Source organism: Adiantum capillus-veneris, chromosome 26 (assembly GCF_014529385.1).
Source record: "Adiantum capillus-veneris isolate H3 chromosome 26, ASM1452938v2, whole genome shotgun sequence".
Classification (NCBI taxonomy): domain Eukaryota; kingdom Viridiplantae; phylum Streptophyta; class Polypodiopsida; order Polypodiales; family Pteridaceae; genus Adiantum; species Adiantum capillus-veneris.
The window spans coordinates 138325162-138338029 of NC_140956.1; the positions used below are offsets into that span (position 1 = coordinate 138325162).

Sequence of the window (12868 nt, forward strand, 5' to 3'; positions counted from 1 at the left end):
TCCTAGTCACACTGCGCACTTCTTGACACATTTTTGGTGAACCCGACATGAAGTAGGCTAGGATGATGGTTCAAAAGCTTCATTGAAGGTTTCAAATTAATTTTAAAGCTATGGAGAAACAAGAGCAACAGGGGGTTCGATTTGATCCAGTCACAATGCAAATGTTTCAAGCTTTTGCGGTGTTTATGCAGTAGCAACAAGCTGCGGAAAGGAGTGAGATTTTATCAACCAAAGGGCTTCAACCTGTGGTGAAGAAAATGGACCAATTTAAAGGTAAATATGTAACAAAGTATCTTTGTGGGTATGTAAAGGATATGGAGCTACATCGAGTGCCCGAAGCAGAGATGGTGCAAAGTTTTGAACTAGCTGTGGTTTCCGAGATCGGAGAGCATGTAAGGGAATTAGAAATGAGCATGGGGAAACTTGCGAAGCATTCAAATTAGCCTTGAAGGAAGATTATTTCATGGAGGACTCAGAAAGGGTAACAAAGAGGACTTTTTTAGAGTGGGTAGTTTGGCCACATGAGGGACTTTTTCCTACCGAGCTGCTAAGGGAATTTGAACGCCGTTATGATCAACTTTCAAGGACTGAGAAGGCTATCTTAAACTCAGAGAAGACAGAGCTCTTCTTACAGGCCGCAGGTAAAGAGATTCAAGATAAGTTAGAGATACTACTTGAGGATAAGGATGCGGAACAAGGCTTAAAGGCTAATTGGAATGAAGTCGAAGACCCCATTCGCAGCTAGCTAAGCAACAACAACGAAGAGACAAGATGATAGTTAACCCTACTCAATCCCCAAGGGTTCCTGAGAGTCCCATAAAGCCTGTTACTGTGGTTCCAAAGAGTTACAAGTCCATTCTAGATGTATTGTCAAGGGAATGCAAGAGCTTAAGTTAAAGCTTACAAGGCTAGAAGAAAAGGGGCAACCATGGGATCAATCTATAGGGCAACTACCTCAAACTAGAGAAGGCTTTGTCAATAGAGTATATGGTGTGATAGTACTGACCATGCAAGAAGGGATTGTGAAATCTTTAAAGACGCTTTGACAAAGGAGCTTGTTTTCTTTAAAGATGGAAAAATCCACTTAAGTGAAATAGGTAAGCTCTTGGGGATGAACTTTGGAAAAGGTGCGATGAAGAAGCTAGTTGAGGACATGGCTACTAGCCATGCCATCTCAATGGTTGAGGCAGCCGCCTATGGATTGAAAGTGGAGCCTATAAAGCAAAAAAGAGTCAAGGTTGGAGAAGATGCATCTAATGGTATTGGAGAGCTATGGCCATGCGCTATAGAATCTTTTATGAAGGGTAAAATGACTACAGAGGTTTTACATGAAGCTGGAGACTGCATTCGGCTAGAAACAGGTTGGAACAACCTTGTAGATTCTTTGTCAGTGCATGCATACATTGCCAAGTGTCAAGCCAATGAGTCCATTGTCAAAGAGAAACGTAGGCGTGAGAATGGGGATGAAGGGCCTTCAAAATGGGCGACAAGGAGTCGAGGCAAAAATGACACAGTGCTTCCTAGATCACCTTCCCCACAACAGACGCATGTCCCCGAAGTGCCTATGCAAGAAGCCTCTAAAGAAAAGAAGAAGGAAGCAAAAAAATCCAAAGCAAAGGGTCCCGCCAACAAACTCCAATATGATATAGAGGTAGCAACTGATCTCAAAAAGGTTTTGGAAGAGAAGATTTTGAACAGTAAGGTGGAATTTACCTTGGGTGAGGTCCTTAGAATAGCAAAGAGGGAGTTTCATGAAGAAATAATTGATATCATAAAGAGGAAGTGGCAGTCTCTTACTGAATCTATCCATGTACAAGGTGAAGAAGAGACTTTAAATGCACAAGGTCTATAGGTGTATGGCGAGAAGGTGAAGAAACCATTATTGGGTGCTACAAGTCTAGGGGACGAGTAAAACATGTTTGCTTCTTGAATGATGAAGATGAAGTCGAGACCACTCACAAGAATTACTACTTGAAGAGTCATTTGGCAAGAGCGACTACTGAGACCCTAGTAGAAGCGGGATACTTAGAAGATCCATACATTGTATTGATAGATCATGGGTCAGAAATTAACCTCATGTCAAAGAGTCTTTATCAAAAAGGAAAATGGCTAATTGATATAAATCATGGATGGATGATTCGTGCAGCAAAAAACTCATCAGGGGGAAGGATACAAAGCGAGGCTTTTGAGTGAGCTTTTTGTCCATGGAGCGAGCTTCTTTCTATGGCCTTACAAAAATAGCTCGCTTGGCTAGCATTTTTCTTGATCTCTTTGTCCATTGAGCGAGCTTTTTTCTATGTATTCTTCAAAAGAGCTCTTTGACCAGCCTAATACTTTGAAAACATGCACTCCATGGGCTTTGTTCGCCAAGGGAACCACTCCTTGCTCGTCTCTGAAAGGAATGTGCATTGTCTCTGAAATGGAAGAGACAATTTCAGGAGACGTGTTTAGTGTCAAGGTTGGGATGCCTAGAATCCTGAGATGTTGGTCAAAGAGAGACAAATGGAGTGCGATTCAGAAGGAGTTAAGTGAAGTTGCTTCGGTATTACAGGGAGGACCGGTCTTGGCAAGTGGATTTGGATCCCATGGTGTGAGCAATACGCACCAATGATGTGGCTGCGTTTGGGTCGTCATAGCTGTAGGAGGGACAGATACAATATGTTTTAGATGGAGGAATGCACGTTCTCTCTGAAATCCGTTGTTTTTCTGTTGGCGCCGAATCTTGTAGCGAAGGCGACCCAAACGTAGCTGGATAATTGTTGTGTGCTACTCACTCCATGGGTATACGGGATCCAAACCCACTTGCCAATACCGGCTCTCTGTATAGGCCGACGTAGCCTCACTCAACTCCCTCTGAAACGCACTTCATCTGTCCATCTTTGACCAATATCTGAGAGTTCCGAGCGTCCGACCACATTGACACTAAACATGCCTCCTCAATACTCTGGAAACATGCAATCCATGTGCTTCATTTGCCAAGGGAATCAATCCTGGCTCGACTATGAAAGGAATTTGCATTTCCTCTAAAGTCCGCTCCGTTTTTCCGTCGCTGTCGAATCTTGTAGCAAAGGTGACCCAAACGCAGCCAGATCTTTGTTGTGTGCTACTCACTCCATGGGTATACGGGATCCAAACCGACCAAGACTGGCTCTCTGTATAGGCCGCCGTAGCCTCACTCAACTCCCTCTGAAACGCACTCCATTTGTCCCTCTTTGACCAACATCTGAGAGTTGCGAGCGTCCGACCACATTGACACTAAACATGCCTCCTCAATACTCTAGAAACATGCAATCCATGTGCTTCATTTGCCAAGGGAATCATCTTGGATCGACTATGAAAAGAATTTGCATTTCCTCTAAAGTCCACTGTGTTTTTCTGTCACCGTCGAATCTTGTAGCAAAGGCGACCCAAACGCAGCCAGATCTTTGTTGTGTACTACTCACTCCATGGGTATACGGGATCCAAACCCACTTGCCAAAACCGGCTCTCTGTATAGGCCGACGTAGCCTCACTCAACTCCCTCTGAAACACACTCCATCTATCCCTCTTTGACCAACATCTGAGTGTTCCGAGCATCTGACCACATTGACACTAAACATGCATCCTCAATACTTGGGAAACATGGAATCCGTGTGCTTCGTGTGCCAAGGGAATCACTCCTGGCTCGACTATGAAAGGAATTCGCATTTCCTCTGAAATTCGCTGCGTTTTCTCATCGCCGTCCAATCTTGTAGCTAAGGTGACCCAAACGCAGCTAGATCATTGTTGTGTGCTACTCACTCGTGACGGGCTCTCCGTTTAGGCCGACGCAGCCTCACTCAACTCTCTCTAAAACACACTCCATCTGTCCCTCTTTGATAAACATTTGAGTGTTCCGAGCGTCCGACCACCTTGACACTAAACATGCCTCCTGAATACTTTGGAAACATGCAATCCATGTGCTTGGTTTGCCAAGGGAATCACTCCTGGCTCCACTATGAGAGGAATTCGCATTTCCTTTGAAATTTGCTGCGATTTCTCTTCGTCGTCAAATGTTTTAGCTAAGGTGACCCAAACGTAGCTAGATCATTGTTGTTTGCTACTTACTCAAGACCAGCTCTTCATATAGGCTGATGCAACCTCACTCAACTCTCTCTGAAATGCACACCATCTGTCTACTGCGTTTTTTTATCGCCGTCGAATCTTCTAGTCAAGGCCACCCAAATGCAACTAGATCAGTGGTGTGTATTGCTCATGCCATGGGTATACATGATCTAAACCCCCTTGCCTAGGCTGGCTCTCCGTATATAGGCCGTCCCAGCCTCACTCAACTCCCTTTGAAACGCACTCCATCTGTCCCTCTTTGACCAACAACTTAGTGTTTTGAGCGTTCGACCACACTGACACTAAACATGCATCCTGAATACTCTGGAAACATGGAATCCATGTGCTTCGTTTGGCTCGACTATGAAAGGAATTCGCATTTCCTCTGAAATCCGCTGCGTTTTCTCGTCACCGTCCAATCTTGTAGCTAAGGTGACCCAAACCCAGCTAGATCATTGTTGTGTGCCACTCACTCGTGACCGGCTCTCCGAATAGGCCGACGTAGCCTCACTCAACTCTCTCTGAAACACACTCCATCTGTCCCTCTTTGACCAACATTTGAGTGATCCGAGCGTCCGACCACCTTGACACTAAACATGCCTCCTGAATACTTTGGAAACATGCAATCCATGTGCTTCGTTTGCCAAGGGAATCACTTCTGGCTCCACTATGGGAGTAATTCGCATTTTCTCTGAAATCTGCTGCGATTTCTCGTCGTCGTTAGATGTTTTAGCTAAGGTGACCCAAACGTAGCTAGATCATTGTTGTTTGCTACTTACTCAAGACCGGCTCTTCATATAGGCTGATGCAACCTCACTCAACTCTCTTTGAAACGCACTCAACTCTATCTGAAACGCACACCATCTGTCTGCTGCGTTGTTTTATCGCCGTCGAATCTTCTCATCAAGGCGACCCAAATTCAACTAGATTAGTGGTGTGTACTGCTCATGCCATGGGTATACGTGATCTAAACCCACTTGCCAAGGCTGGTTCTCCGTATATAGGCCGTCGCAGCCTCACTCAACTCCCTTTGAAACGCACTCCATCTATTCCTCTTTGACCAACATCTGAGTGTTCCGAGTGTCCGACCACATTGACACTAAACATGCATCCTCAATACTCTGGAAACATGGAAACCATGTGCTTCGTTTGCCAAGGGAATCACTCATGGCTCGACTATGAAAGGAATTCGCATTTCCTCTGAAATCCGCTGCCTTTTCTCGTCGCCGTCCAATCTTGTAGCTAAGGTGACCCAAACGCAACTAGATCATTGTTGTGTGCTATTCACTCGTGACCGGCTCTCCGTATAGGCCGACGCAGCCTCACTCAACTCTCTCTGAAACACATTCCATCTGTCCCTCTTTGACCAACATTTGAGTGTTCCGAAGGTCCGACCACCTTGACACTAAACATGCCCCCTGAATACTCTAGAAACATGCAATCCATGTGCTTCTTTTGCCTAGGGAATCACTCCTGGCTCCACTATGAGAGGAATTCGCATTTCCTCTGAGATCTGCTGCGATTTCTCGTCGATGTTTTAGCTAAGGTGACCCAAACGTAGCTAGATCATTGTTGTTTGCTACTTACTGAAGGCCGGCTCTTCGTATAGGCTGATGCAACCTCACTCAACTCTCTCTGAAACGCACTCAACTCTCTCTAAAACGCACACCATCTGTCTGCTGCGTTTTTTTATCGCCGTCAAATCTTCTAGTCAAGGCGACCCAAATGCAACTAGGTCAGTGGTGTGTATTGCTCATGCCATGGGTATACGTGATCTAAACCCACTTGCCAATGCTGGCTCTCCGTATATAGGCCATCGCAGCCTCACTCAACTCCTTTTAAAACGCACTCCATCTGTCCCTCTTTGACCAACATCTGAGTGAGCGTCCGACCACATTGACACTAAACATACATCCTCAATACTCTGGAAACATGGAAACCATGTGCTTCGTTTGCCAAGGGAATCACTCATGGCTCGACTATGAAAGGAATTCGCATTTCCTCTGAAATCCGCTGCGTTTTCTCGTCGCCGTCCAATCTTGTAGCTAAGGTGACCCAAACGCAGCTAGATCATTGTTGTGTGCTACTCACTTGTGACGGGCTCTCCGTATAGGCCGACACAGCCTCAGTCAACTCTCTCTGAAACACACTCCATCTGTCCCTCTTTGACCAACATTTGAGTGTTCCGAGCGTCCGACCACCTTGACACTAAACATGCCTCCTGAATACTTTGGAAACATGCAATCCATGTGCTTCGTTTGCCAAGGGAATCACTCCTGGCTCCACTATGGGAGTAATTCGCATTTTCTCTGAAATCTGCTGCGATTTCTCGTCGTCGTTAAATGTTTTAGCTAAGGTGACCCAAACGTAGCTAGATCATTGTTGTTTGCTACTTACTCAAAACCGGCTCTTCGTATAGGCTGATGCAACCTCACTCAACGCTCTCTAAAACGCACTCAACTCTATCTGAAACGCACACCATCTGTCTGCTGCGTTGTTTTATCGCCGTCGAATCTTCTCATCAAGGTAACCCAAATTCAACTAGATCAGTGGTGTGTACTGCTCATGCCATGGGTATTCGTGATCTAAACCCACTTGCCAAGGCTGGCTCTCCGTATATAGGCCGTCGCAGCCTCACTCAACTCCCTTTGAAACGCACTCCATCTGTCCCTCTTTGACCAACAACTCAGTGTTTTGAGCGTTCGACCACTTTGACACTAACCATGCCTTATTAACACCTTGAAAAAATGCAATCCATGTTTTTCGTTCCCCAAGAAAACCCCTCCTCGCTTGGCTCTGAGAGGAATGCCCGTTTTCTCTAAAATCCGCTGCGTTTTTCCGTCGCCGTCGAATCTTGTAGCCAAGGCAACCCTAGTGCATCAAGATTAGAGATGTATGTTGCTAATGCCGACACAACCTCACTGAGATCCCTCTAAAACGCACTACATCTGTCCCTCTCTGAACAACAGCCGAGTGTTTCGAGCGTCCGAACACCTTGATACTAAACATGTCTCCTCAACTCCATTATCACGCTAATTAGAGGATTATACAGTGTCTATGGAATCCACTACGTTTTTCTGTCTTTGTTCAACACATTATTACATTGTTTCACATTACAATATCATGATACGAAGAAGGAAGAAAACATTTTACATACAAAACTTTCAATATTTGCAATGGCAAACACATATTCACATTTAAAGGCATTACAATGTCACAAATGAACAAGAAATAGAATGTAATCGACAGTATAAATCCGTCGTGAACCACTAGATAGGTTATTACAGCTTTTCAAATTGTACATCTCAAATATAATTGTAGACAACTAGTGTTTGTCCATATCCCATAGTCATTGTTCTAATGCTTTTCTTTTGCTTAGCCGCACTGCCTGTGCTTTCATAATTTTTGGAAGCTCATCCAAAAATGTTTTACTACTCTCCATGATTGTGAAGTATCGTCCCATATGGCTACCAAGCAATGCAAGAACACCTGTGTCTCCTCCATATTGCACTACCACATCTCCCTTCTTGGTATACATGTTCAACATTTGATACAGATAGAAATGCCTACGTTCCATTCCTCCCGCGACGACGAGAGGACTTGTGAGAATAAAAGACAAGTCGAGAAAGCAACAAAGCTACACAGTAAAAGCAATTACAGAAAAGGACGTACCTCTCAATGGTGTTCCATCTTCTTGCATGGTCCATTCGCTCTCTTGGATTGTATCCAGCCATGTGTCCTCATCGGGTTTCAGCACTTCAGCAATTGGGGCTTGGTTTTTCTTGAAAACGGTAAGAAGAAGTGATCTTACAATCATATTAACATCCTTGCATACTGGTGTCTTGCAAACTGTGACTCTAGTGTATGCTGGCTCCCAGCCTACGGCTATTGCAACATCATGTACCATTCGATGTTGGATAGGTATGCAAACAACAACAAATATGCCATTTTCATCTGCTGTCAAAAAACTTAGACGTGCAACTTTGCCGAATTGACAAACGTCCATGTCATTCCATTCCTGTGTAGATGACGACGGGATACCGTGCACGAGGCAATTTGGAGGCAAGAACATGAATGAAGCGGACACTGAGACAGCCACCCAAACCCCATCTCGGACATACACACGATTGTCCTTTTTCACTTGGCCTTCGATGCATGCCAGCATGGAGCCAACAATCTCATTTTCTTCCATGCTTGTATCCAAGAAGGAGATAGACACAGACACATTCTTCTCGTCGAACATCGAAGAACACAACCAACAAACAAAAGTAGTTGGTCAACAAAATACACCTCAAAAGATGATAGCATTAAGATTCTCAAAAAGGTCTTAAAAAAACCTAGATCATCGCTCGCCACCATCTGCTGATCTCCCTCATGATGATCTAACAATTGCTCCAAGGACTGGGAGAATTCTTTAAGCTCTTTTTCATTTGGCCCAACCGCATCATGCTCTATATTAAAGATCATTAAAACGGTTCTCGTAAAGACAAGATTCTCGGATTCTTTTCAATTACACATTTTGTCATACATTTGCAACTCACTTCTTTTCTTTAATTCGCTTGAGGACTGTTTCTTTCCTATGTCTTTTGGAGTCCCAGTCTGCAACAAAAAACTCTTAGCGAAGTCACAGTTTCAAAATGATGCATTTGTAACGTTCCAAGATCAAAACATACTCTAGAATACGATACTTGGCCGACTTTATCAGAAGAAGGGGCTGTTTTTGTTGTTGTAGTGGTTTTTGTAGGTGTTTCCGGCGTCTCCACCCGGACAACCCTCTGTGCACGTTCCTCCCTCTCCTTGACAGGATTGTTATGCTGCAGTTCTTTGCTAGCAGGAAATTTGCCCTCTTTATACTCAAGAAACCAAGGGCACGAGTAATAAACTGTTTTGTTGAAGTTACGTGCCAACTGCGCTGGGTTGAAAATAGTATCTTTCTTTGAGATATCCAAGACGTTAGATAGAGTCCGAGAGCTTCTAACGTTGAAGTTACACTTGGTCAACCACCTACAAAATCAGAAGATGTTAGACCAATTTGCTTCTTTCTACGTTGAGCTCTCCCAATGACAGAAGTGTCAAGAGCAATATTCCAAACCTGCAAAGACATCTTTGACCGGCGTCTGTGAGTGCTTTCTTAAGGTTAGGGCTACCTCTTCCCGAAGATTTAAATTTTCCAAGCTCGTATTGGAACGCCTCAGTTGTGTGAGTCAACTTTGCTTCTTCTAGAAAGGAATCAAGCATCTCTCCTTGACCAAGCTTGGATGTGATATTTCTCATGTTGTTGTATAGAAAACGAGCTTCGCACTCTATGGTGTTCCATAGAACCTCCACACGCATCCAATCACGGAACGAGACATGGTCAGCTGCAATAAAGGACATAGAGAATAATGTAAATTACATTGAGTGAAACATGTCATTTTTTATTCTGCAAAAAAAAGGAACGATAATACCTGTCTGTGGAATATCCAAACTTTTGACATTTATAGGATCAGAAGAGGCCATTGCTCGAAGAATGTAAGTTTTCTTCTCAGGAGGCAGATCAGCACATGCCAGAACGTACAATCTATCCTCAGTAATCCACTTGGGCCGGTTAGTCCATTCAATAGTCCGTAGGGTTTTGAACATATAATCAAATCAGCACTAGACATAGATTAGTGATCCACAATACACTTTCTTACCTCCACCATTCATTGCCTAGATTGGGATCAACAATAGCAAGTACCTGCTTTGTCCTCCTCCTGCTCGGACCATCTACCTCAAAAAAAGCTTTCTTGTAGCGTTGTTGAAACTGTGAAGGTAGCATAGTGTCCTTTTCAGCTTGTAGTTGTTTCAAGGCTATAGCATACTTGTCCTACAATGCATTCCAACCTTTGAAATGCGCACGTTGAGTGAATGAAGACTACATAATAACGTATACTTACCGGATGAAGCAATTGTGACATCACTGCCACTGGAATGTTATACCACGCTTTCTTCCCAACTTTCTTTTCAATATCTGATTGCATCCATTTGTAGACTGTGAAATGTATCTTGTTAACCAAGGTGTATTTTGAAGCTAAGCCCATTGCACGCACCATCCACAACATGTCAGTGTAAGAAGTGGTGACATATCAAGAATCATTCAACCTACAAATCACCACAAAATACATGTCAACAAAATTATGCATTTTAGAAGAAGCTTAGAAATGATCAATGGTGGTTACACTTGCCTATTGATGCACATCACAGTGCTCAACATATCTGTCTCATTTTTATCATCCACCTTCACAAGCTCTACTCGAACTCTAGGATGCATTGAAGCGTCATTTTGATAAGCCAGAGCTGCACGTAAGTATCTTTGAAACAATGTATTGATTGACAACCGGATTTGATAATTGCAAAGACAAGAGAAACTTACATGTTTGCAAAACTCCCATCCAAGCTGCGAGGCGATGATTCCCATCCCAAGTATAGAACATCTTACCACTCAAATCACTCCAACATGTATCATAAATTTCACGCTCAAAATCTTCATTGGCAAGGTGCCACAACTCATCCCACTGCTCTGTAATCTCGCTGGTTACTAGTACTGTCGGATGACCAGGAGCATCAACAGAACAAATAAACGAACCCTTTGGCTCAAAGTATCCCTCTATCAAAAACGCCTCTTTGAGAGGCTGTAGTCTCTTGGGATCCCAACTAACCTACCTTGCCTTCTCCAATTTCAAGAGACGACAAAGCGGCACCCAAGGCAACAACTGTTCTCGCTCATCCTGCTCAAGGTCATTTCAAGATAAGTGCCAAGATAAATTTAAAAGGTGGCGATCCATTTAGAGTTATGAAGGACAACTTACTTTTAATTTTGTGAGATGCTTTGAAAGCATGTCTTGACGAAGGGTAACGTCCTTATTCATGGGAAATTCTCCCCCAGCATTAGCTCCCTCTTCAATGTATGCTTCAATCTCTTCAGCATGAAGCTCCTCTTCAGATTCTTCTCTCTCAAATGTGCATGTTATTGATTCATCTCGGATGTGTTCTTTAGCAAGATTTTCTTTCTTACTCTTCCGCTTTCGATCATATGTACTAACAGATTCAACTCTAGTACCCGAAACTATCATCTCACTCTTTGTGCCTAGATGTAATTGGGATGACCTATCCATCGAAGTCTTTGTCGATTCGACCTCTTGTCCAATGTCATTGAGAATTTTCTAAAATAAATGGGAAGAGAGGACCTTAGCAAAATGTAAAATATACTAGAGATTATAAACTAGCCAAAACTCAGGCTCTCACCAGTTCATCTTTGGGCCAGGCAACGATGGTATTCAGAGCATAGCGCAAAGTTTTGGTGTCCTCGTCCATTGGATTGAGATGACGCAAAGGTGCATCCTTTCCAGCATAAACTTGAACCACAGATACACCATAACATCCACTAGGCATTCTTGAGCCATGCAGAACGTCCAAATTTGATACCTTTGTAATCTTCCCTCTACCAATAGCTTCTCCATTGTTTAGGATTTCAACTAGACTTCCCACGATTCTTTTACCCCTTGCCAAGGGAGCAGCTTTCTTTGCTTTTGTGGGAGACATGTCTTATGGAGGTCTGCCAAAATGAGCAAGTAATTTAAATATAGATTTCGAATAGATATAGATAAATAGTCTCTCTACATCTTTGAAGTTCCTAATGTATTGTAGAAAAAAACACAGAATCTACATCTTTGAAGTTCCTAATGTATTGTAGGTCTCTCTGAAAAGGAACCTTAATTTGTACTTGAATCTGGGGAGCATAGCACCCCAGGATTCTAGCTTAATCTAAAAGATTGTTTAGAATGTAGGGATTAAGATTCATGAATTTTAGGTAATGAAACCACTATTCGTAGAGCCAATGTTATTGTGCATATTTAACTTGAAAGGACATCTTCAAGCATAGAAATCAATAGAGAGAGAAGAGAAATGGACCTAGTTTGATATTCAAGCTAATGAACTCTGCAATTTCTGTTTATGCTCGTTGATCTTTCTGGACTTTACAACGAGGCGGATTCCTATTTATAGAGATTAGGCCCTGCTTATCTCCTCTACAAGTGTCGGATTGGACAGCTTTGGTCTGGGGTGCATAGCGCCCTGGGGATCCTTTAATTTGCTGATAACATAATGAAGTTTGAAGCATGGAGCTGGATTAAGAGAGCAACTAGATTCTCCATGAATCCAGCAATTCTCTGGACACTGCCCTTTGAATAACGTTTAGCAATTCTCTGAAGTAATCCAGTTGGGGTGCATTGCCCTTTGAAAAACGTTTAGCAAAGAAGTCGCCTAAGTAATCCAGCTGCTGGGGCGCATTGCGCTCTGGAAAGCTGCATACGAAAAACCATTTTTGTGAAATTTATTAAGGTTTCCTCACTATGTCTGGGGCGCATTGCGCTTTGGAAATTCTTTGGCAATAACAAAAAAACAACGGATTCTCAAAAAGGTCTTTCTTAAGGTCAGGTCCCAATACACCTTAAGAAAGCACTCACCTCATAAGATTCTAAAAAATTTATTAAGGTTTTCTTACTATGTTTGGGGCGCATTGCGCTCTGGAAATTCTTTGGCGCATAGCGCTTTGAAAAATTTTCATGAACGGAAATATTAAAGTTCACAAGGGAGGTGCCAAATTAGTTTACCTGGGTACATTGCGCTCTAGACAGTGTTCGGGAAAAGTGTGCTCAGCTTAGCCTTGAGCCGGTTGCAAAATCAAATTAGCCGGTTAAAGGGAGGGCAAGAAGGAGAAACTTCAGCTTAAAATACATGGAAAACAATGTAATTTTGCAAAAAG

The 12868-nt window shown here is 43.1% G+C and overlaps 1 protein-coding gene across 1 annotated transcript; it reads right to left on the reverse strand.

Moving 5' to 3' along the window:
• Window positions 1-7371: 7371 nt before the first annotated feature.
• Window positions 7372-9691, reverse strand: LOC147424268 (uncharacterized). Its single transcript, XM_086501918.1, has 8 exons — window positions 9531-9691; window positions 9176-9443; window positions 9074-9087; window positions 8757-8797; window positions 8625-8682; window positions 8421-8534; window positions 7752-8325; window positions 7372-7682 (listed from the first exon to the last, which is right to left on the reverse strand). Exons 1-8 carry the CDS (start codon window positions 9580-9582, stop codon window positions 7433-7435), a joined length of 1371 nt encoding a protein of 456 aa, XP_086358044.1. The 5' UTR covers window positions 9583-9691; the 3' UTR covers window positions 7372-7432.
• Window positions 9692-12868: the final 3177 nt, after the last annotated feature.